Raw genomic sequence first — 24,255 nt, 5'->3', positions numbered from 1 at the left:
GCCCGGCTAATTTTTTTTTTTTTTTCCTGTAAAGACAGTGTTCGCCTCGTTGTCCAGATGGGTCTTGAACTCCTAGGCTCAAGCGGATCCGCCCACGTCGGCCTCCCAAAGTGTTGGGATTACAGGCGTTAGCTACCCCGCCCGGCCGTCACAGGAGACTTTTAAACAGAGCAGTAACACGATCTGATTCAGGATTTGTGTTGAAAGGAGAACAGGCAGGGTTTACAGATCATTGTTATGTAAAAAGTGAGGGAAAAGAGCTAAGAAAGACTCTCTAAATTTTTGGATTAAGCAGCCGATGGATGACGTCATTTACTGAAATGGGTAAGACTGAAAGAGAATTAGGCCGGGAGAGTGAAATTTCAGATGGCCATGGACAAAGCAGATAAGCCAGTATGGTACTCATAAAGACATCAGGGCAGGGGACGGTCACACACAGGCATACAGGTACCCAATAACCCTTGATTACTAAAACAATCATTTGTTCCTTCTTAAGCAAACAACTTAGGGAAAATGACGGCCAGCCGGCAAGCCGGGAGCAGCAAGCTCGCGTCAGGGCCGGCCTTTCCAACCCAGGGGGAGGCACGTGCGGCACCGCCTCCCGCCCAGGCCCCACCCCGCATGCCGAGCTTGGCCCAACCTCTCCGCCCACTTTTCCCAAGGCGGCAAAAGCCAGAAAGTGGGAGTAGACGAGCACATACCCGCCAGTCCTGATCCTTTCTTAGGTCTCTCTTCCCTGCACTGTTTCCACCTAGCAATTGTTACCGCTCACCGCCCTGCAGTGTGTTCCCCGTCGCGTGTTTGGGTAGAAAAGCTCGTTCGTGACGTCACCAGGCTCCGGAAGTCTCCTGGACGTCGGCGCAAGGGCCGCCGGGAAAACCATTGAGAAGCCCCGGAGGACCGGCCTGAGAGGAGGCGGGGACTAGAGCGGCCGCCGGCACCACCCGCCTTCAGGCGTACGACGACAGCGGTCCGGGGTCTCTGACTGGCCGAAACGGCGGCACTTTCTGCGTGGCCCCGGAAGGACACAGAGCGGAAGGCGGGAGAAAGAAGCAGCCGGCAGGCGGGGGCAGCCTGAGGGGGCGGTTGCGTGTGTGCCCGACGCCCGTAGCCCACTGAGCTTCCTCACGCCGGCTCTAGCAGCGCCGAGCCCACCCGGCGGCCTCTCCTGAGCTTCCGGGAGCCGTGGCGAGCGAGTGCGCCTGCGTGCCGGCCCATCCGCGCGCCTCGCAGCTGTCCTTGCGCCGGCCAGCGGCAGGACAGTTTCCTCGGCGCTTACCGCCTGGTTTCTGGACTCCGCGGCGCACCGGAGGGCAGCATGTCGCGGCGGCGGCACAGCGACGAGAACGACGGTGAGTACCTGCAGCCCGGCCGCGGAGGCCGCTCCCGGTTGGGAACCGAGGCTCGGCATCTTTGAGTGTCCATGGAAGAGACTGGAAGCTCTTCTCCCCGGGACCGTGTGGGGAGCCGCGGAGGGAAAGAGGGGAATACAGTGGCGGTGTGACTGGGCGGCTTCTAGAAAGCGACTTTTTCTCTCCCGCCCCAGTTCTTTGAGTCAAGGGCCGATCCTCGGGAAAGGAGGCCTGGTGAACCCCATGGGTAGACCCTTGGTCTCTAAGGACGCTTCAGAATTTGGTCCTTAGCACCACCGAGCAGGGAAGCACACCTGTGTCCGTGCTGCCGCGTCTTAGGGACCCACTGGTCCCAGTGTCTCGTTTTAACCTTCAAAGCTGCACCTGAGAAGGGCTCGGAAGAATTCACTGAAGGAAAGAACTGAGAGATCTCATGAGTTGCAATCTGAACTCTGTTCCGGTAGTGGTCATCCGTTGATTTCCCTTATTTCGAGCTGCAGGGAAAGAATATTGTCTTACCCACGCCCAAGAGGTCCCTAATAAACAGACACAGGTTACTGCAGATTTTGAAGTGGCCGTAAGCGCATTTCCCTCGTGTGAGAGAGAGTGCTAGAAAACTAACTTCAGGCCTCAGAGAGTTAGAACAGGGGTTCCCATCTGCATTTGGATGATTGTGCTCGTGGAGATCATAGTGTTGTCTTCATAAAGACGGAATAATTCTAGTTTTAACAACAAAAAAATGCTTATATTATACATAAGCCTTACAATCGATCAAAAACACAAATCCACACACCAAAAAAGTGAAACTTAGAGTAATTCTATTAACGCTTTAGTGTATTGTTTTTTGAAGAGAGTGTAGAGTAGTGGTTAAGAGGTGAGACTTTGGAACCAGAGGGTTTAGGTTCAAAGCCAGACCCTACCATTTACTTGGTGATCTTTTCCAGGTTATGTAATCTCCTTAAACTTTAGTCTGTAATATAGACGTAACGATACTTATATCTTCTGGGTTTTGTGAAGGTTAGATGAGGTAATACACATCAGCAACGATGATGTTTTAATCATTTGCCAGCGCTTAAGAGGCGGTAAACGTTAGCAGATGCTGTCAATGTAAGAAAAGAAACCGTAACAGACATTTTAAATTGAGTAAGTTTTATCCATTAACGTTTGTCTCTCCTTGAGTGTTGTGGCAGTTGAGGTGGAGGCAGAATCGCACGCATTTAGTTTTAATAGTGAAACACCAGATTTCTACGAAGGCGTGGTTTGAGAGGATATTCTAGTCCAGCTTTCTCATCTGACACCTAAGGGTTTAGAGATTGAGCATAACACGGAGAGACAGCTGTCAGTTCCCAAACACCAGCAATAGCAAATCCAGTCCGGGGCTCTCTTCACTACCCAGGTATAAATTAAATAACTATGCTGCATGCTTTGATTTCTAACACAAGAGGCTTCTTGTGTAACCTGTGTGCAAGGCACAGAAAATACAATCCCCTCCCCTTTTTTTTGAGACGGAGTGTCACTCTTGTCAGGCTGGAGTGCAGTGGCGCGATATCGGCTTACTGCAACCTCTGCCTCTCAGGCTCAAGTGATCCTCCCATCTCAACCTCCTGAGTAACTGGGACCACAGGCGCAGGCCACCACGCCCAGCAATTTTTTTTTTTTTCCCTGTATTTTTTGTAGAGATGGGGTTTCGCCACGTTGCCCAGGCTGGTCTTGAACTTCTGAGCTCAGGCGATCCACCCGCCTCGGCCTCCCAAAGTGCCGGGATTACAGATGTGAGCTACTGCGCCCGCCGATAATACAATTTTCTTATGCTTTGTAATTGACTAATCAAAAACTAATGTACTTCTCAAGTCATTACTTGGGGATTGGAGAACTTGAGTGTTTTGTTCTTTCCAATTTCTTTGTTGTTCTTATGCTTTCTTTCTCTCACTTATAGGTAATCCCTAAAGAGAGAGGAAATGTCATTGTAGGGCATCCTAGAGAATTGGAATGCAAATATGTAGAAAAATAACTTTTGCTTTGGTTATTGGGAGACTTACATAACTTTCTTGGAGTTGGCTTCATTTTAACACCAGCTTGCAGCCAAATCGCTGTCCATTTGGGTCTTGCTGCAGGAACCTCAGAGTAAATAAGACAAGTAAAACAAGGCCTTCATTAAGCAAAAGTTTTTAAGGTTGGTATTTTAGTATGGGAGAGGCAGATACAGTTCATGTTAATACAGCAAATCTGAAATTTTTGTAAATTGCCACAATTTGGATAACGATCAGCTGGAGTTTACCCTACATAGTGATCTGAATCAGATTATTTTGGATACTTTCCTTTTAGTTAAACATCTATTTTTTTAAAAATGAGAACTCTTAGAAGCTTAAGGATTATAGAAGGCTATCTTAAAATAGGCTAGGAATTATTACAGTCAGAATTAAATAGGTGCATCTGAGCATTTCTGGACAGTTGTCAGCTGTTGTCAGTCTCTGCCCTGACTTTCATATGCTTGACACTCTCTCTCTGTCTCTCTATATATAAAATACTATAATAAAATATATAATATATTTACATATATATATTTATATTTATGTAATTATAACGTGTATACTCTATATATAGAAGCAATCATATGGAAAGTAATATATCTGAAAAATGATTTATTCAACAAATACTTAACAGTGCCAAGCTCTGTCCTAATTACTTGCAATACAGCAGTGGACAATATAAAGATAGAGCCTCCCCTCTAGAGTAGAGAGAAGACAGTCAAGTAAAGTGTAGTGTATCATACAGTGACAGACGCTATGGAGTGATATCAGGTAAAGCGGGCAGAGATTTCTGTGAGGGAGAAGTTACTATTTTATGTAAGTTGGTTAGAGAAGGCCTCATTGTGAATGCCATTTGATCAGAGACTTGCCGGAGGTAAGGTAGCAGCCTTATAGCTGTATGAGGAAAAGCAGTGATCCAAACAAAGGGAACCATGGACGCAAAAGCCTTAAGACTATAGGGTTCCTGTCATGTTCATAGAACAGCAAGGAAGCCAGTGGTGCTGGAGCAGAGTGAGCGGGAAGTTGTAGAAGATAAGATTAGAGAGATAGCAGAGGGTTGCATCTTATAGGAAGATTATAAAATTAGACTTCTGTGTTGAGACTTGACTATCAAAGATTCAGGGAGGTAGGATTAGGAGGCTGTACCAATGAAGTTCACGTAGTAGTCCATTTATAAACAAGGAAAAGGAAATGCTAAATGAAAAGTAATGTGTATGGATACTAGTCCAGTGCTGAATCTTAATTGCTTAGACTTGCTTTAAAAATGTCTCTGAAGCTTTTTAGTTACTATGGGATATGCAGTCCATTGTTTGTTCTTTTAAGAAAGGATTTAGATTGTTCAAAATCTTAGCCAGAAACAATACGAATACAATTTTGGGAATTTCAGCAATTTACAAAAATTTCAGATTTGCTGTATTAGCCCCATTTGAGCTTCTTAGAATTAGGTCCTTGTCTTTTAGACTGTGGCTGATTTTTTTACTTAACTAAAGAAAAAAATGAATAGAAGTGAAAGGATTTGTTATTCTGGGAGAGTATAGTTTATTTCAGAAGTGATGGTTGCCTCTGTTTTAAATCTGCAGGATCAAGGCATGTTATCTTTCTTTGAAGTTGTTCAATATCAAAATAGATGAGCCAAAAAAAAGGAAACAGTGTGCTTAAGGTTTAAAAATGTAATGTTGAAGTTGTTGGTTTTAGTTACTTTACTTTCTTATTTTACAGAGTTGGTTTTTGTTTTCCATTTTATGGGTCTAAAATTTATTGTAAGGCTATAAGATGTACCAGTGTGCCCATATAAAATTAGGATTGCCTTATAAAGGGGAAATTTGTTTGTTTCTTAAGATCCTTTCAGATGGATTTTATACCTGCTTCTCTATACTAGCCAAGTCTGTCTGAGTGAAGTGGTAACGTTATCTTTAATTTACATTTTAAAACTTTTACATAGTTAAATTTTAATAAAAAAATCTGTTCTTGCCTTGGGAACTACCATAGATATGTTTTCTTCAGGGTACATTGAGCTAATTCCCCAAATTGTATTCATATTGTTTTATTTCATTTCCCTGTTCCCTTACCTAGGTTCTCTTCTGAGTTCAATATCATGTTTCTGTTCGTAAGTTCAGATTGTGTCTGTAGTTTCCCCCCACCCTTCATATTCTCTCAACTATCAGATGAGAGTGGAACATTTCTTACTTCTTAATACTTTCTGCCTCCTCCCATTCTCCAGACAAATCTTGTCCTTTAATATAGCCAAAATGAACAGAGGGTTTGCAGTTCAGACATGTGACTATGTACATGTATTTTCTAGTTTTTTTCTCAGAAATCATACCTTCTCTTCCTACAGCATTATTTTCCCCTTTTCAAGCTTATAAGAGGGCCTAACAGGGTTGCTTTAAAGGCTGTGGAATGATTCCAAACTGGAACAAGCCACCTGGAAAGTTAAGTTAAGAAGACTGTAGAGGTGAAATAAAGGGTTGGCAAAATATATGAGCCAGAAAGAAGGGAACAGTGTGCTTAAGGTTTAAAAAACAACAACAAAAAATAACTGCTCTCATTCAGCTAGTTTTTCAGCATCTCCATTCTCCCAACCTCACTGAAATTTGGTTCTGAGGAGCTCTGCTTTCTAGAATATGGTTTCTTAACATCAGCACTATTGACATTCTTGGCCAGATTATTTGTTTTGGGAGATGCCCTATGCAACGTGGGATATTTAGCAGCATCCCTGGCCGCTACCCACTAGATGCCAGTTGCTTTCCCTAGTTGTGACTACTAAAAATGTCTCCAAGGATTGCCAGATGACAACTGGGGGCAAAATCTACACCCTGTTGAGAACTACTGCTCTAGAAGAAAGCTGTTGAATGTTATAGCTGGCGGCTCGTGTAAATATTACATCATTTGTGCTTTGTTTTTTCAATAAATGAATCCTGGAAATAAAAGACCTTTGTGTGAAAGTTGGTACTTTGGGTGGTAGAACCTTGATAGGTCCTGTGACTTAGATTTGATACATACTTAAGAATCAAGGTCCCTGAACCTCTGTGCCACACATGTCTACAACTTTACACAGGCAGATATCTCCAGGAATCAGTACATCTCAGCTCTTATACTGCGTGCATATTATACTTTTTGTGGCATTATCCCTTCAAAATTATAGTCAGTGGACATTCAGTTTATAATGGTAATTAATGGGTTGGGAAGTTGAAGCACAGAGTGTCTTATCCTGTAACCTTTGTAATACCCCCCTCAGATCCTATGTGGATAGTAATAGATTCGTTTTATTCAGCTTCAGTTCATGTGGTATCTGAAGATCATTTCAGTCATTCGATAGATTTAACATTCCAAGCTTAGAATAGCCACGTGCTGTGTTTTATGAGAATCACCATACATCATTTCAAGTCTAGTGTTCCAGAGGCAAGTAAGTGATTATGAACTTCGTAAAGAATTCCTTTGGCCATTCAAGTCTGAAGATTGAAGTTATATATAACTTACTACTGTGTAGCCCTATATCCAGCTGCAGATTTTCATTATTAATACAGATTCCCAGCACAGTTACAGACTCTTGCTTTCTTGTCCATATGCTGACCAAATAATTGAATCAATGGAAATCGAAAATTGAATTGTATTAGACTAGCCAAAAGTGTTTAGCAGCAGCATCAGGTTCCATACTTAACACTATTATTTTAATTTTTTAAACCTTATGTTAAACCACAAAAGGACTTAGGTGAGTGTGTTAAGGCTTTAAACAAAGTGGTAAGAGATACAGCAAGGGTCTTAATAGACAGGTGTTTGAGGTTAGTTTTTAGCACAGCTTCATTCAACTTGAATTGTTTAGCAATCAAAAGGACAGATGCTTGGTAATGATTTTAGAATGGTAGATTTAAAAAACATAGAGATTATTCAAATGATATGGTTTTTAAATAAATCAGTATCAGTAATTCAGTTAATAAAAGCTAGTTAAAGCAGGAATTGTAAAACATGTGGTCCTTTTTTCCGCCAATGATTTGATATAGTGCTCAGGACTTTTCTTTGAATATGTATATACTGACTGTCGTTCCCATTATTTAGGATAAACTATACCGTCGTGCTGCATCATATGCAGAACTGAAATTGTTCATTGAAGACTTGAGATTAGAGCTTAGAAACATGTGAAGCAAGTGAGAAATCCTAATGTTTTATGCTCCTTTTTCCCCTCTTTTGAAGCTTTCCTCTTTATAGCTGATATAACAGCTTTTTTTTTTCCGATCAAGTCTTTCCAAAGCATTCGACTTGGTTTTGCACCCTTATTTTGTCATTTACATAATAATTACATTATTAGACTAATGAATACTACTGGTACTAACAGGTTTCGGAACAAGCAACTGAGGATCAGTAAACAACTCAAGTTGAAAGAATGGGAGTAGCAGTACATGAGTATTCTAACTACTAGTGTTTAACGCGTTGTTGGCAGCTTTCCAGCTTTTCCACAGAAATGCACAGGGCTGCTGATTGCTTAGCTCCATGGGCACTATTCACACAAAATTTAACATAAATAATGCCTCCTGGAGTTATTGTATATAGTGGCTCTGGGAATGGGAGGTGTTGGTTAATCTAGCTTAGTCTGAGAAATGGAGGGTCTGTGAAGAGCTTCTACTCTGTCAGAAAAATAGGGCCTGGTAGAAAACAGATTATAACCTAAAAAGGTTAAATAAAATTTGTGATAGCAGATTTAGCGTGTAATGTTAATTTTTTATGTTGCTGAAATAGGTGGGCAGCCTCACAAAAGGAGAAAGACCTCTGATGCAAATGAAACTGAAGATCATTTGGAATCTTTAATATGCAAAGTAGGAGAAAAGGTATGTCACACAATAGGCACAGGCTGTGATGGGTTTAAGAATGTGGTTGACTGCTTTGATTAATTTTTGCAGCTGAAAACTTGAACTACATTTTGGTAAAGCTGGTATTACCATGCATCTGTATCCCAAATTGAATCCATGTTGAAGCCCCTGGGATGCAGATAATTGATTATTATTAGTAATTTAGTAATTAATAATTTTCATAGAAGATGAGCCTTAAAAGGGACCTAGGGTATAGCCCCTTAATTTATACATGAACTAAATCAACCCTGAATACTTGAGGTAATTTGCCCAGAGTAACAGAGTGAATTAGTAAAAGAGGTAAAATGGAGCCCATGGTGTCCTCCCATTTCTAATGCTTACTCTGCTATCATAGACTGCTTAGTTTTTAAATTTCGCTCATCAACTTTTCATGGATTTCTAAAGAACAATAACTATCTGAATTGATTTATACTAAACCCATTATAGCTCTGTATGCGTGTAAGACTATTTTAATGATCATGTGGAAATTTTTATTTTAGTACACTAAAATAGCAAAAGGACAGATGATTGGTTATGATTTTTAAATGATTTTAAAATATATATTTACATTTAAATAAATTTTTAACAGTAAATTTATATTGCTGAGTACTTGACAGATATTTAATGTGATGTCCTCTACAGAGTGCCTGCTCTTTGGAGAGCAACCTCGAAGGCTTGGCTGGTGTTTTGGAAGCTGATCTTCCTAACTACAAGAGCAAGATCTTAAGGCTTCTTTGTACAGTGTATGTATGCAAAAGATTTATGAATCCAGGTGATAATGTATTATCTACTCTTAAATGCTTTGGGAAATGTTTAAAATATATGTTTATGTTCTATATGTCCTTGGCTTTCCTTCTATGGGGAAGTTTGTACAAGTGAGCCAACCTTTGGCCCTTTAATGAACTCTTTTTCTTAGGGATAAAACTAAAATTGAGCATTTTCCTTGTGTGTTATTTCTTAGAACCTTAGAATCATTGTAGTTGACTTTTTGTAGAGTACTGTCTCATTCAGATACATATTTTTAAGCATGTATATTTAAATGTATGATACTTAGATTTTAAAATTAGTAGTACCAAACAAATTTGGGAATTGGTAACACAAGTAATAGCTCTTCTTGGAAGACTGAAGAGGCTTTGGAAGCCACTAGTAATAGGCATACTCTCTGGATAAACAGGAGTCTTTGTAGTTAACATGAAATTGTAACATATCCATGAGGTGTTTTTAAATTATGAAGGTGACGTTTATCACTTCTCAGCCTTTTAGTTTAGATCAAGTGAAGGTAACTTTAAGAAACTACTAAGGAAATCTTCTGAAATCCTTTATTAAAATGGGGTAGTATTTATACTTAAACTGTTGGAAACCTTGTTTGTTTAAGGCTGAACTTGTATTGCTTCGCAGTATTCTTCTTTAATTTTTGGTTTTGGTAGGGTTTCAGGGAGTACAGTTACCATCAACACAGGTATTTTTTTGAAGACCTTAATTGTCCCTGATGTTCTGCTAGATACTTTAGGAAAACAAGTCAAAGAGAATCTCTTGCCCACTGAATGATTATGAGTTCTTATTTGCTTTTTGAGCTAATTCTAAAGGCTGCCTAAATTAGGAAAAATTGCTTTTTCTAAAGGTTTATTGTAATCCTTTCCCATACTTTTCAAATAACTTTAACAAAATCAACATACTTGGAGTAAGCAAATCTTAACTATATCAGACTACGTTTTAAAAAAATTCAATAATTAAGCTGGTAGGAACTTAGATGAAACTCGTTTTAATTGTGCCTCTTTTCTAAGCAACTAGAATAGTGTTTCTCAAAGTAGAATTCTACTTCCATGACATTTGGTTAGCTAAGTTTAGAAATTCTGAATGCCGCACCCCCCTTAATGATTCTGTATTAAAGAGGCTTGTTTCACCCAGGATTTCTGAGACATTTTACCATGGAAACCATGTTCTGTGGAAATGCTATTCAGTTCCACTAAACACACTTGGAAAAAAAACTGTTGTAGCATTAGTTTTATTTATTTCAGTAAGATAACTTTACAATTAAATCATTTACTTTCTTAACTCTTGGATTAATTAATGAATTAAAATGAAAAATTACGGGACTGTGTTTGTAACATTTCTCAGTGACATGCTTTTTCTGGAGTATTTTTAAAGACAGCTAAAAGTAATCCTGTTCCAAAGTTAATGGAATGATAAAAAGATTCATATAAAATTCAGCAACTTAACGCTATTGTTTTGGGGTTTTCTCGTTATACTGGGTTCTTAAATCAGTGCACGTCTGTTACCTGAGAAGTTGACAATTTATACAACATTAGTTGGACTGCTGAATGCCAGGAATTACAACTTTGGTGGAGAATTTGTAGAAGCCATGATTCGTCAACTTAAAGAGTCATTGAAAGCAAACAATTATAATGAAGCCGTATATTTGGTAAGTTTGTTTGTTTGTTGGTATGTTATGACTTACTGTTGGGATGGAGGGAAAAGGTGAGCTACAACCAAATAATTTAAAATGCTCCCCTGAAGCATTCTCATTCACTTTGATAGCTTCATAGGCCACCTTTATTTTGATGACACCCCCAAATCTGTAACTGTGTCTCCATCCTTTCTCCTGAGCTCCAGTCCAGTATTCCAGATGCTAGCTGCATAGCCTTCAGATATCTTACCAGGAAGTGCCTAAATTAATGTAGCATTCATACCTCCTTTTTTCTGCCCTTTCCCCAGCTCATACAGTGGCCACTGTGTACTGAATAGCCCATCTATAAAGCTGAGCTTTAATTTTTGTCTTCCCTTTGCCTTCTTGTACCATAGGTGTTCCCAATCCCTGTCAATTCTGTCTCCCTAATTTCTCTCAAGTCTGTCCTGTCTTGGTCTCCAGGGCCTCTAGCATAGTTTATGCCTTCCTCCAGATGTTCTTAATAGCCTCTTAACTGATCTTTTTGCATCTAGATTCTGTTTTTCACTTTGTGTTCTACAGTGGCACCAGACTGGTCTTTCTGTAACTAGGCTCTGCACATGTTGGTTACTGGTTAAAAAACCCTTAGTTCCTTCCCATGGCAGTGTGAGTGGTCTTAAAAGCCTGGTGCACAAGATGATTCCTTGGGTTGCAGAAAGTGAATATTGAGAACTCTTATTTATCTTAAGTGGAAATGAAATTAAGCCTTACTAATAATACATAGATTAATGGTGATCCAGTGTATATCATAAATAAATATGTATGTGTTGAAGATATGTGATCAAATTCTTTTTTACTGAGTACACAATCAAAAAAGTTTGGATACCGATCAGGCTATAGGGTTAAAGTCCAGACTCTTTAGCCTGACCCTTTATGGTTTCCCCAGTGTGTTTCTCTATTCTTGTCTCCCATACACTCTCCAGCAATATCAAAATAACTTGCAGATCCCAAAACACACCTTGTTTTTGAAGCTGTATGCCTATACTGCCCTCATTGCTCACTACTTGAGACTATTGCTTATCCTTTATGATCTAGCCTAATTGTTACCTCCTTTGTGATGCTTTCCCCAACTCCCTTTGTCATTGTTCCCAAAAACACTTAATTTGCCTTTTAGTGTGGGAGTCACTCATTTGTATTGAGATTGTGCTTGTTCCACTAGAATGGGTCCCTTAACAGTTGACTTTTAGTAGTGTTTAGCAATAGCACACTGAGCACACCCAATAAATGTGTTCTGTAATTTGCATTTCTGTAATTCAGTAAAAATTACAGTCAAACAGAAAAGAAGCTTATAGGTTGAAGTAGCTAGAATATTTTACAATCTGGATTGTTGATGTAATATAGCATAGAAACCTATGAACTCACGGATTGCTGTCCTTTATATAGTTTTTGTTACAACTTCTCAATTCTGCCATGGTAGCACAAAAGCAACCATACACAATATGTAACTGAACGAGCATGGCTGCTGCAATAAAAGTTTACTTATGGACACTGAAACTAGAATTTCATGTAATTTGTATGTGTCATAAAATACTCTTTTTTTTTTTTTCAAGCATTTAAAAATGTAAAAACCATTCTTAGTTCCCAGCTATGCAAAAAACAGGTAGTAGGCTAGATCCAGCCCTTAGGCTATAGTTTTTCAGCCCAATAGTTTAGGCTGTAGAAGATTGCTTGTTTTGTAGTTATTATGAAGAACATTTAGATTTAATAGCAGAAATTGTTTGCCCCAACAGGTCCGTTTTTTATCTGATCTTGTGAATTGCCATGTGATTGCTGCCCCGTCAATGGTTGCCATGTTTGAAAATTTTGTAAGCGTAACTCAGGAAGAAGATGTGCCTCAGGTAAGAGAACCCCTCACGCTGAATCTTGAGGGGCTCTTGAGGGGTTACTGAATCCTGGTACTTCCATATAGTACCAGAAATCTTTCGCTGATAATCCATTAGCAGTAAAGAAAAAACAGCAGACTATCACACTGTAAGTTCTTACTATCTAAAAATTAAGTTGACTGGCACACTGGTGGGTTCTCATAATATCTGTATGTTGATTTAAATGATGCTGTCCAGTAAGATTAGAACTAATATATCTGGAAATGCTCTGTATAAACCAGATGTCATAAGTCCTATTAAATAGCTTCCATAGGATTTCATTCAAGAATAAATAAAATATGAATGAATATAATTAAAGCATATTTTAAACTTAACTTTTTAAAAATCCTTTAGGTGCGGCGAGATTGGTATGTGTATGCATTTCTGTCATCTTTGCCCTGGGTTGGAAAGGAGTTGTACGAAAAGAAAGATGCAGAGATGGACCGCATCTTTGCCAACACTGAAAGCTATCTTAAGTAAGGGCACAGCTCATAGTACTCTTTGTTGCTTAGGTAAAGGATATCTTATATCAGTGATATCATTTGAGTTTCTCAAAAATAAGCTGTAGAGTTCCTGAAGGTATTTTCTAGGTAATCCTGTTCTCCTGCTGTTTTAACTCACCGAGACCTCAAAGTAATCAGATATGGTTTGCTTACTTTTGCCAGTGCACAGGACAGTTGGTAATATAGCTTCTTTTAAGCTGCTTTTATATGTTTATAAAAGACATAAAACACCCTAGTGCAATAGTTCCTCAAATATTAGCGTGGATAAGAATTACCTGTGGTACTTAAATGCTCAGACCCCAACCCCCAGACCTAATAAATTATACAATTTGAGAGAGAGGTTTGGACATCTGTATTATTAACACATTTCACAAGTGGAGAACCACTGCCCTAGCACATACAATGTGTTTATTTCATGTAAATTAATCCTAAATTAAGCTCTTAAAACAGTGGTCCTTAACCTTCCATCCAGGCAGTACTTCTTAAGTAATATGACACATTTCAATTAAAATAATCACATGTCTTCCCATTACCCATCTCTCCCAAGCCGATGTAAAAGCTTGGTTTAGATTGTTAGATACAATGATAATAAATAGGTCTTTTTAGTAAATTTATGCTTAACTATCCAGCAACATGGTAATGGTTATGTGGCCCTTAAGTTTTTACAGATTGATTTTATTGTTAAATTTCACTTTCTCTTTTTTAAGTACTTTTTTGGATAACTGTTAATAGCTACTTAGTTGATTATTAAGTAAAGTTAAAAGAAGCTTAAAAAATAAGAATCTTTTGGCCGGGTGCAGTGGCTCATGCCTGTAATCCCAGCACTTTGGGAGGCCGAGGCGGGTGGATCACCTGAGGTCAGGAGTTCGAGACCAGCCTGTCCAACATGGTGAAAACCCATCTCTACTAAAAATACAAAAATTAGCCAAGCGTAGTGGAGGGTGCCTGTAATCCCAGCTGCTCGAGAGGCTGAGGTAGGAGAATTGCTTGAACCCAGGAGACGGAGTTTACAGCGAGCTGACATGGTGCCGCCAGTGCACTCCAGCCTGGGCGACAGAGTGAGACTCTGTCTCAAAAAAAATCTTTTGTGTGTGTATACATATCTTTTCTCTTTTTTATTCAAGTGATAGCCCAATATACACACTGTTCTTCACTTGGCTTTTTTCTTTTTCTTACTATAACTTGGATTTGTTGCATAAAAATACTTCATAAATCTTTTTAATAGTTGTAGGGTATTTCACTTTTTAATGTACCATAATTTCTGTAGTTACTGTTGGTGGACATTTAGGTTATTTTCAATCTTTTGCTATTATAAACAATGTTTCAGTTAATATCTTTGTATGTCTTTGTGTACACGTGCAGATATATTTATGGGGGATATAAATTTTTAGAAATGGCATTACTGGGTTGAAGGTTCTAAACAGTTTTAATTTTGATAGATTTAGTCAAATTACCTTTCAAAGAGATTATACTCTCCCAAAGAGATTATACCAGTTAACCTCTTTGTCAACGATGTTTGAGACTGAATCTCGACCTGCGTCTTGATGATACACAGTACATTATCAAAACTGTTGATATCTGCCGCTCCAGTAGGTAAAATGTTATTTCATTGCTTTAATTTGCATTCTAATAACTATGAAGGTGACTGAGCATCTCATGTTTGTAAAAGCCTAAATGTAGATTTTCATTTTTATCTTTAGAAGACGCCAAAAGACTCATGTACCCATGTTACAGGTGTGGACTGCGGATAAACCACATCCACAAGAAGAGGTAAATTGATTTCAATCTCTTGTGATACAAGCTCAGTCAGCTCTTGAATAGATTCTTATCTCTGTAAGATACTCAGACCATTCCATTTTACCCCTTGGCTATGTTTCTGCATTTCATGATAGCTCCTTTTCATAGCTCTAGGTGTACGGTAGATTTTTAATAGATGATAGAATGTAATTGAAATATTCCCTTGTTCTTTGGGATGCCAGCTATTACAGAGCTGACATATATTTATGTAAATGCTCAATTTGAAAAATGTAAAAACAGTTCCAAACAGATAGACTTTATAAGTAAAATAAAAACAAAAACTTAGCACCTTTTTTTGTACCGTCTTACAAGTTAGCTTACTTTTGTATCCTGTATTTTAAAGGGTAGTGATATTTTTATTTTGTCTAGTCAAAATGTTAATTATATTAATGATTAAAAATTAATCTGTCTTTAGTATTTAGATTGCCTGTGGGCCCAGATTCAGAAATTGAAAAAGGATCGCTGGCAGGAACGGCACATCCTAAGACCTTATCTTGCCTTTGACAGCATCCTGTGTGAAGCACTGCAGCACAATCTGCCTCCTTTTACACCACCTCCTCACACTGAAGATTCGGTGTACCCAATGCCAAGGGTCATCTTCAGAATGTTTGATTACACAGATGATCCCGAGGTAGGTGACCGACTGAAAGTCCTAGATACGACCTGTGTTGCATTGTGCTTGTGGGTTAATCCCGCTCGAATTATGCCTGTGGTGCGTTTTAATTTTGAGTTGTTTTTTGTCTAAGAAGGTCAATAGCAATGAAGTTAACTTTTTAATTCAGTGAATGATACCACCTCATTATGCAAGAAATTACATTTGGCATGTGTAAATAGAGAGATATGCACAGTTTGCAGGCTAAGAGTGTGGGTTTTGGGTTTTGAGAGCTACATTGGGTTGTGTTTTAATCTTGGTTTAGCCAAATATTAGCTGTGTGAATTTGGGAAAGTTTACCTCCCTGTGCTTTCGTTTTCTGAAGGTAATAATAATAGTATATACATCATGTTATGAGGATTAAATTATTATTAACATGTAAAATGCATAGAACAAGAACAGTGTCTGTCACATGATGAATGCTTAGTCATTCTGGCCATTTTTCTTTCTTTTTTTTTCTTCTTTTCGAAATGGGGTCTTACTCTGTTGCCCAGGCTGGAGGGCAAAGGTGAGATCTAAGCTCACTGCAACCTCTGCGTCCTGTGCTCAAGTGATCCTCCCACTTCAGCCTCCTGAGTAGCTGGGACCACAGGCATGTGTCACCTAGCCTGGCAAATTTTTTGTATAGTTGGGGTTTCACCATGTTGCCCTGGCTGGTCTCGAACTCCTGGGCTCAAGCAATTCGCCCACCTCATTTTCCCAAAGTGCTGGGCTTACAGGCATGAGCCACTGCACTTGGCCATAATTATACTTGATAAGGTTATTTCTCAAGAAAAGCACCTAGTTTTAGATATGGTCCCTCTTTCTTTAGGCAACACAGCCTGTCTTGTGATTATTCGTATTGTATGATTATTTGAAAACAAATATTTAAAGTATTTTTAATTAAAAAATTCCAAAGATTAGTCTAAGCTGACTTTATCGTTTTTAATATACATATTCTTTATTTCAAAGTCAAGTTTCCTGGCAGCCATTGTACTATTAAAATTGTATATTGTACAATTAAGAAAACTTACAATTTTCATTGTGGGTGCTATCCTGTGTATTGTAAGATGCTCAGTGGTATCCCTGACCTCTACCATCTAAATGCCAATAGCAGTCTCCCTGCCTCAGTTTTGACAACCAAAAATATCACCAGAGAGTGCAATAGGTCCCCATGAGGGCAAAATTACCCCCAGTTGAAAACTATTGCCATAAAAATTAATATTACCACCTAAAGTCAAATTTGAGTTTCTTTCTCCTATTGTCTCTTTTCTGTCCTGTGGTAAAGTGCTTATGACCAGTAGGAATTTAGTATATATGTAATCTATTTCAGAATAAAAATTAGTCAGTTACATATACAAAATTATCAGCTGCCCTCTTTGCTATATTCCATAAGTAACCAAATACTTTAGTCAAAATTTTGTAGTGATCTACTTAGATATATTTAACTGAAAATCTGGTTTACATTTAAGACTGCTTATGTTTGTGATCAGATATTTTGTGTGTGTGTGTGTGCAAGGGAAACTAGAATGGGACCTCAAAATTTTTTTCTCCTGTATTTATATTTAATTGGTATCACCTCTGTAAGGTGCATGTCCATCCCTTGCTAGAAGAGTATAAATATATAAAATACTTGTTACTCTCAAAACGAACAGGATTTTGTTTTTGTTCTGGCCTTTTACAAGTTGTTTATTAAAAAACATTAGAAATTGTAAAAAAAAAAAAAAAAAGATTAAAATCATCCAAAAGTCATTATTAAAGGTCTATTTTGTGTTTTTTGAACCTGTTTGCTGTGAATATACTTAAGAATGAAATAATGCCATGTAGGGAATATGTTTTAAGCTTAGATGATATATTATGGGTATCTTTCAATTCATGCATGATTTTTTATGGGTATGTGGTATTTGAATAGAATTTTCTGTCTCCATAGTTACTAATGGAAATAATTCACTCTCTTGGTTTAAAAAATAAACTCTGTAAGGCTTGTATTATCCAAAGTTATTTAGTTTCGTATAATAATTGGTGTGTAAAGTAGGCAGTGGTTGTATGGTTAGGTATGAGATGTAGTAGAAGAAACACTACAGCTGATACTCTGGGATATAAGTGAACATGGCAATGGAATTTACTGAAATACAGAGCTTTAACACTTCAGAACTTTTATCCCTACCACCCAGTATAGTGCCTGGAACATAATAGTCTCTCCAGTATTTGTTGAATAAGTGAAAGAAATCTGTGTTCTAGGCCTGTAGTGTACACATTTGGTTTTCTTTCCAGGGTCCTGTCATGCCAGGGAGTCATTCAGTGGAAAGATTTGTAATAGAAGAGAATCTTCACTGCATCATTAAGTCCCACTGGAAGGAAAGGAAGACTTGGTAAGGTTCTTTCCATAGTACTCTTAGAAGGGAGAGAAAGCAGCAATTTTGATGATTCAGTAAGAGCAAAATGTGTGTTGAGAGTGTAAGAAAATTTTATCCTCCTGACTCCCTGTCTCGCTAAAATCAATTTCTAAAAACACTTGCATTACTTTCTTGAGGCTCTTCACCCTTATATAGTACTTTTCAAGGTGCTTTATAGTAATATGCCTATGATGCCAGTCTTTTTGGTGTGGATATTTAGCATATGCTATGGAGAGCTTGAGTGGCAAGTTATTTTGGGTTTGGATATGAGTGATTTTGCTCTGTTTTCAAAACACCCAAACTTTGGAGGTTTTTTTTTTAATAAAATTTTCTTAAACTTTGGAAAGTTTGGTTTAGATTTTAAAGTGGAAATGAGTATAGTATTTTGAGAGTGATCTACTCTATTAAAACTTCTTTAGGTTAGTACATCTGAATATGCTTCCTTAGTATTATTACCTAGACTCCTTTTGATCTTTCAAGAAATTTTGGATGCATTAAAGATTTTCCTTGTGGTAGACAGAATAATTTATGCCATAGTTAAATGAAGTAACTGAAATCTAGGACATTTCAAAGAAGATTTTTCTCTGCTTATATCTAAACACATTGCTTTTGAAACTGCTTATTTGACTTTTCATGTGTCTTCGTATACTTATTAAACTTAAATTACACTTTTTATAGTGCTGCACAGTTAGTGAGCTATCCAGGGAAGAACAAGATCCCCTTGAACTACCACATAGTTGAGGTATGCATTCCATGTGGAACGTGTTTCTGAATTTCAGAATCTTTCTGTTGCCTTTAAAGTATAATCTACTCTTGGCTTATTTATTTATTTATTTATTTATTGCTACTTGTCTGGCATTCAAAATTAACAGAGAAGCGAGGAAATTGCTGTTAGTTTTGGTGCTCTATTAGCCATGTTAGGAAAGAGAAAAAAGGAGATTGAAAGCAGTAGCCAAATGGAATTTTGAGTTGCCTATAAGCTATTTATATAGTATGTCTTCATTCATGGATCGTTGTTGTGGATAATGTAAGTTACCTCTAGCTCTGTTAATACGTTGTCTACTTAACAGACGTATAAGTGGCTTAAATACTTTAAAATACCATTTTAGATAAATAACGTATCTTTAGTTGTGTTTATCTGGCTTCTCAGTACTAGCATAAACTTGGTTAGTGTATTATTTCCTGTAATACCAAGTATAGATGAATCATCATTTATACTTAGAAATCTAAAGAGCCAAGCAGTTTAGAAATAGAGTAGCAACACTTTTGACTTCATATTAACTCATACAAAAGGTTGATGTTAGTATACAGTTGAATACATTATAGAGATGTATATCAAAAAAAAAGTGTTCATTTGACATGTGAGTCAAACTGTTAACTGCATTTTTTTTTTTTTTTTGAGACGGGGTCTTGCTCTGTTGCCCAGGCTGGAGTGCAGTGGTGTGATCTTGGCTCACTGCAGCCTCTGCTGCCTGGATTCAAGCGATTCTTCTGCCTCAGCCTCCCGAGTAGCTGGGACTACAGGTGCACACCACCACGCCCGGCTAATTTTTGTATTTTTAGTAGAGACAGGTTTCACCATATTGGCCAGGCTGGTCTTGAACTCCTGACCTTGTGATCTGCCCGCCTTGGGCTCCCAAGGTGCTGGTATTACAGGCGTGAGCCACTGTGCCCATCCCACTGCATTATTTCTTTATATTAAAGTATTCATGGACCAGGCTCAGTGGCTTATACCTATATTTCCAGCAATTTGGGGGGCTAAGGCAGGCTGATAGCTTGAGCTCAGGAGTTTGAGACCAGCCTGGGCAACATGGCAAAATCCTGTCTCCACTAAAAATACAGAAAAAAAAAAAAGAGCTAGCTATGGTGGCATGCACCTGTAGTCCCAGCTACTTGGGAGGTTGATGTGGGAGGATCACTTGAGCCTAGGAGGTCAAGGTCAAGGCTGCAGTGAGCTGAAATTGTGCCTCTGCACTCCAGCCTGGGCGACAGAGCGAGACTCCATCTCAAAAAAAAAAAAAAAAAAAAAAAAAGTAATTCCATTTTCATTATGAATGCCATGGAGTTAGAGCTCAGATTTAGAATGTTAAGGTCTTTCTAATAGAAGTGCAAAGATAGCAGTTGGATTGAATTATGACTCATGATACTTTTGTAGGTGATCTTTGCAGAGCTGTTTCAACTTCCAGCACCCCCTCACATTGATGTGATGTACACAACACTCCTCATTGAACTGTGCAAACTTCAACCTGGCTCTCTACCCCAAGTTGTATCCTTTCCTTTGTTTTTAAACTTAATCTCTTTGGCCGGGTCTTAAAAGATTATTAAATATTTCTGCTTTTGGGTTTAAATTTTGTAGGTAAAAAATGTGGCTTTTGAAGTGTGTTATGTGTGTGTGTATTACATGTATGTATTTTTATGTCTGTAAATACATATGTACCTATAAATATGTAGATACATGCTTCACTGTTTGGGTCAGAAAGTTCAAAAATAGACAACAATGAAATTTGTTGCCTAGATTGACTTTTCCTCTCACAAAAGATTTCTCTGAAGCATGTGATGCTTGCTGTTTGATACAGCATTTTTCCCACAGTAGAACTACTTTCAGAGTTGGAATTAATCTTCTCAGACCCTGCCACTGATTTATTAGCTAGGTTTCTATGATATTCTTTTTTTTTTTTTTTTTTTTGAGACGGAGTCTCGCTCTGTCGCCCAGACTGGAGTGCAGTGGCGCGATCTCGGCTCACTGCAAGCTCCGCCTCCCGGGTTCACGCCATTCTCCTGCCTCAGCCTCCTGAGTAGCTGGGACTACAGGCGCCCGCCACCACGCCCGGCTAATTTCTTTTTGTATTTTTAGTAGAGACGGGGTTTCACTGTGTTAGCCAGGATGGTCTCGATCTCCTGACCTCGTGATCCGCTCGCCTCGGCCTCCCAAAGTGCTGGGATTACAGGCTTGAGCCACCGCGCCCGGCCGGTTTCTATGATATTCTAAATCCTTTGTTGTCATTCAGCAATGTTCCAAGGAGTGGATTCCATCTCAAAAAACCACTGTCTTTGCCCATCCATTGAAAGCAGCTTTTTATTTTTTAAAGTTTTATTATGGGATTGCAGCAATTAATAATAATGGAAAAGCTTGCTTTATTGTAAGAATTACCAGTATGTGACACAGACATGAAGCAAGCATATGCCATTGGAAAAATGGTGCCAGTAGACTTGCTTGTTGCAGGGTTGCCACAAACCTCGTTTGTTTAAAAAAAAAAAAAATGCAATTTCTGCTAAGCACAATGAAACAATGTATGCCTGTGCGTATGGAGGAGCGTGGGGAAATTTGGGATCCGGTGAAAATATTATCTTGATTTCACGAGTGTGTAGAGGTCAGATTAATTATACATCACTGATATTTCAAAGCTGTAAAAAAAAAAATTAAAAACAAGATCGATTGTATGAAAAGATGTTCAACATTATTAATCATTATAAAGACTTGAAATGTTTTATTTCTATTCTTGTCTATTACAACTTATTTGGGGTAAAAGTGGAGAATAGTTTTCCTTATCCTAAATTCACAGCTTGCACAGGCAACTGAAATGCTATACATGCGTTTGGACACAATGAACACTACCTGTGTAGACAGGTACAGTAATTGCTTTACTGCTGAGCTGAGTTAGCAGCTTTTACTTCCTGTACTTCATAAAGGAATTTGATCAAGACATTTTTAAGAATTTCCATGTTTAGTTTTTTTTCTTGCCTCCCAAAATAACCTTTGTACAATAACCAGACTCATACTTGTTTAATGTAACATTACGTTTTTTGATGTCCATGCTATGGTTTTCTTTAATTTCATTCTCTAGTCAGGTATCAAAGACTATACTTTGGCTCTGCCATTTATAAAATGTTCTATCTGCAATTTCTTTTTTTTATTTGAGATAGGGTCTTGCTCTGTCAGTCACCCAGGCTGGAGTGCAGTGGGATGAGCATAACTCATTATAACCTTGAACTTGTGGGCTCAAGCAATCCGCCTGCCTTAGCCTCCATCCTTGGTAGCTGGGATTACAGGCATGAGCCACTGTACCTGGCCTACAATTTCATCTTTTTTTTCTCTTCAGTTTCATCATCGTTTATATGAGGAAAATAATACGTACCTTGGAAGTTGTGAGAATTAAATAATAAACACGTTAGGTGCCCACACAAAACAGATACTAGAATTGTATCTGTCATTGACCTAAAAAGGATAAAGACAGTTTGCAGAAGATACAGCTGCATGTAGGGGAATATGCTTTTCATTAACTCTGTAAAATCGGGTTTTATCTGTTTGAAGGCTTATATAAGTTTCTGTTCTAAATCCCAGCCATTCTTCCTTTTTCTCTCCCCACCACCCCTTGTCTACATAGGTTTATCAATTGGTTTTCTCATCATCTGAGTAACTTCCAGTTCCGTTGGAGCTGGGAAGATTGGTAAGTGATGGTGTGTTTTATCCTACTTTTCTGTAGTCAAAAAACTGCTAATTTTTAAAACTGTAACATAAAAGTGACTGAAATATTTAATTTCTTGGAAACTATTTGTAGTTAAGTACAAATAGTTACAAGTGCAATTGTAACTTAAAACTTGTAAGTTGCTATAAGTTCACAGATAATTATAGTACAAATGAGTGTAAGTGCAGATGATACATAAGAATTGATAAAACTACATTTCCTCCTTAGGTCAGATTGTCTTAGTCAAGATCCTGAAAGTCCCAAACCAAAGTTTGTAAGAGAAGTTCTAGAAAAATGTATGAGGTAAGTTTTTTGTGTCTTCTCCTTTGTTTAGGTCTTTTAACTTCTTTGGGAGGATTTCTTTCTCTTCTCTGCACTTGTCATATGTGTTCAGAATATTGGATTCAAAATCTACTTACTCATCTTCCATCCCATTTTTAATCAAGATTTAGGCTAAAAAAATTAGGCAACCATGCCATACAGATCCCATGTGAATTTAAGCTGGTAAGTTCTTTTAAAGATGTTACAGGCTGGGCGCAGTGGCTCACCCCTCTAATCCAGCACTTTGGGAGGCCAAGGCAGGTGGATCGCATGATGTCGGAGTTCAGACCAGCATGGCCAACATGAGGAAACCCTGTCTCTACTAAAAATATAAAAATTAGGCGTGGTGGCACATACCTGTAATCCCAGCTACTTGGGAGGCTGAGGCAGGAGAGTCGCTTGAGCCAAGATTGCGCCTTTGCACTGCAGCCTGGCCGACAGAGTGATACTCTCATCTCAAAAAAATAAAATAAAAAAAAAAAGGATGTTATATATGAAATGAATTCAGATTTATAGAAAAGTTGGCACAACAGTACCAAGAATTCTGTATCCTGTTCACCTAGATTCCGTAGCTATTAACATTTTATCATGTTTGCTCTCATGCTCACTCCCTTTTCCTCTCTCTCTAGAGACCCGTTATGTTGGTTTTCCTTTGAGAATCAGCTGCATACCCAGCTGATGTAACAGCCCATTATCCTTTAATGTTCCATTACATATCTTCCCAAAACAAAACCACTCTCCTACCTAGCAAGCATACAGCCTTCTAGATCAGGAAATTAGCTCTGATACAATCCTACCACAGAATTCACAGGTGCTGCTGAAATTTTGCCAGCCATCCCAACGTCTGTATTTCCTGTCTAGTCTATAATTTTTTTTTTTTTTTTTTTTTTTTGGAGACAGAGTCTCACTCTGTCACCCAGGCTGGAGTGCAGTGGCGCGCGATCTCCACTCACTGCAAGCTCCGCCTCCCATGTTCACGCCATTCTCCTGCCTCAGCCTCCCAAGTAGCTGGGACTAAAGGCGCCCGCCACCATGCCTGGTTAATTTTTTGTAGTTTTAGTAGAGATGGAGTTTCACTGTGTTAGCCGGGATGGTCTCAATCTCCTGACCTCGTGATCCACCCGCCCGAGCCTCCCAAAGTGCTGGGATTACAGGTGTGAGCCACTGCGCCCGGCCTGGTCTGGAATCTTATCCAGGTATATGTGTAGTGTTGAGTTGTCATTCTCTCAGATTCCTTCAGTCTTGAACACTTATTATTTTTCTCTCTTTGTGTTTATACCAGTTTGAAAGAGTCTAGACCTTACTTGGATTGCTCTGATATTTCTCATGAGCAAATTGAGGTCTTAAATTGTTAATGCTCTTGGTGTGTCACATCTAGAGGCACATGATTCCCACCCCTGGTGATGTTAATCTTGATCCACCTGGTCATGTCAATATCTGCCAGCTTTCTCTACCTTAACCTCACCATTTTTCTCTTTAGTAGAATTGATCAGTATTTTGTGGGAGATATTTTGAAGTTTTACTCTTACTCTGTTCTTCATCAGATCTCCATCCTGCTTTTAGCAGCTACCAGTAAGATGGTTGCCAAGTGATGATTTTCTCATTCC

General features: G+C 38.6%; 2 protein-coding genes across 10 annotated transcripts in view; one reads left to right on the top strand and one right to left on the bottom strand.

The window, feature by feature from the left end:
• TSTD2 (thiosulfate sulfurtransferase like domain containing 2) overlaps nt 1–817 on the bottom strand; it is a 33,481-nt gene extending 32,664 nt beyond the window's left edge. For all 6 annotated transcript variants that reach the window (XM_005581239.4, XM_074017026.1, XM_074017024.1 and 3 more), the window contains exon 1: nt 702–817. The gene's annotated coding sequence lies outside the window, so the exon portion shown is untranslated. The remainder of the gene's footprint in view (nt 1–701) is intronic.
• A 224-nt stretch (nt 818–1,041) lies between these two features.
• The window catches only part of NCBP1 (nuclear cap binding protein subunit 1), a 37,500-nt gene continuing 14,286 nt past the window's right edge, over nt 1,042–24,255 (top strand). The window contains exons 1-14 of one of the 4 annotated variants that reach the window (XM_005581240.5): nt 1,042–1,352; nt 8,117–8,205; nt 8,869–8,969; nt 10,492–10,648; nt 12,403–12,510; nt 12,889–13,010; nt 14,738–14,807; nt 15,250–15,465; nt 17,740–17,837; nt 18,540–18,603; nt 20,017–20,127; nt 21,425–21,489; nt 22,247–22,309; nt 22,556–22,630. In XM_005581240.5, coding sequence (XP_005581297.1) covers nt 1,319–1,352; nt 8,117–8,205; nt 8,869–8,969; nt 10,492–10,648; nt 12,403–12,510; nt 12,889–13,010; nt 14,738–14,807; nt 15,250–15,465; nt 17,740–17,837; nt 18,540–18,603; nt 20,017–20,127; nt 21,425–21,489; nt 22,247–22,309; nt 22,556–22,630 — 1,373 coding nt within the window. In that variant the 5' untranslated portion in view covers nt 1,042–1,318. Of the gene's footprint in view, nt 1,353–8,116; nt 8,206–8,868; nt 8,999–10,491; nt 10,649–12,402; nt 12,511–12,888; nt 13,011–14,737; nt 14,808–15,249; nt 15,466–17,739; nt 17,838–18,539; nt 18,604–20,016; nt 20,128–21,424; nt 21,490–22,246; nt 22,310–22,555; nt 22,631–24,255 lie in introns of all 4 variants that reach the window. The other 3 variants (XM_065530303.2, XM_074017022.1, XM_074017023.1) reach the window with 3 other exon arrangements.

This window comes from Macaca fascicularis, chromosome 15, assembly GCF_037993035.2.
Source record: "Macaca fascicularis isolate 582-1 chromosome 15, T2T-MFA8v1.1".
NCBI lineage: Eukaryota > Metazoa > Chordata > Mammalia > Primates > Cercopithecidae > Macaca > Macaca fascicularis.
Note: the sequence above shows the minus strand (reverse complement) of the source record. Positions and strands in the feature narration are given on the sequence as shown.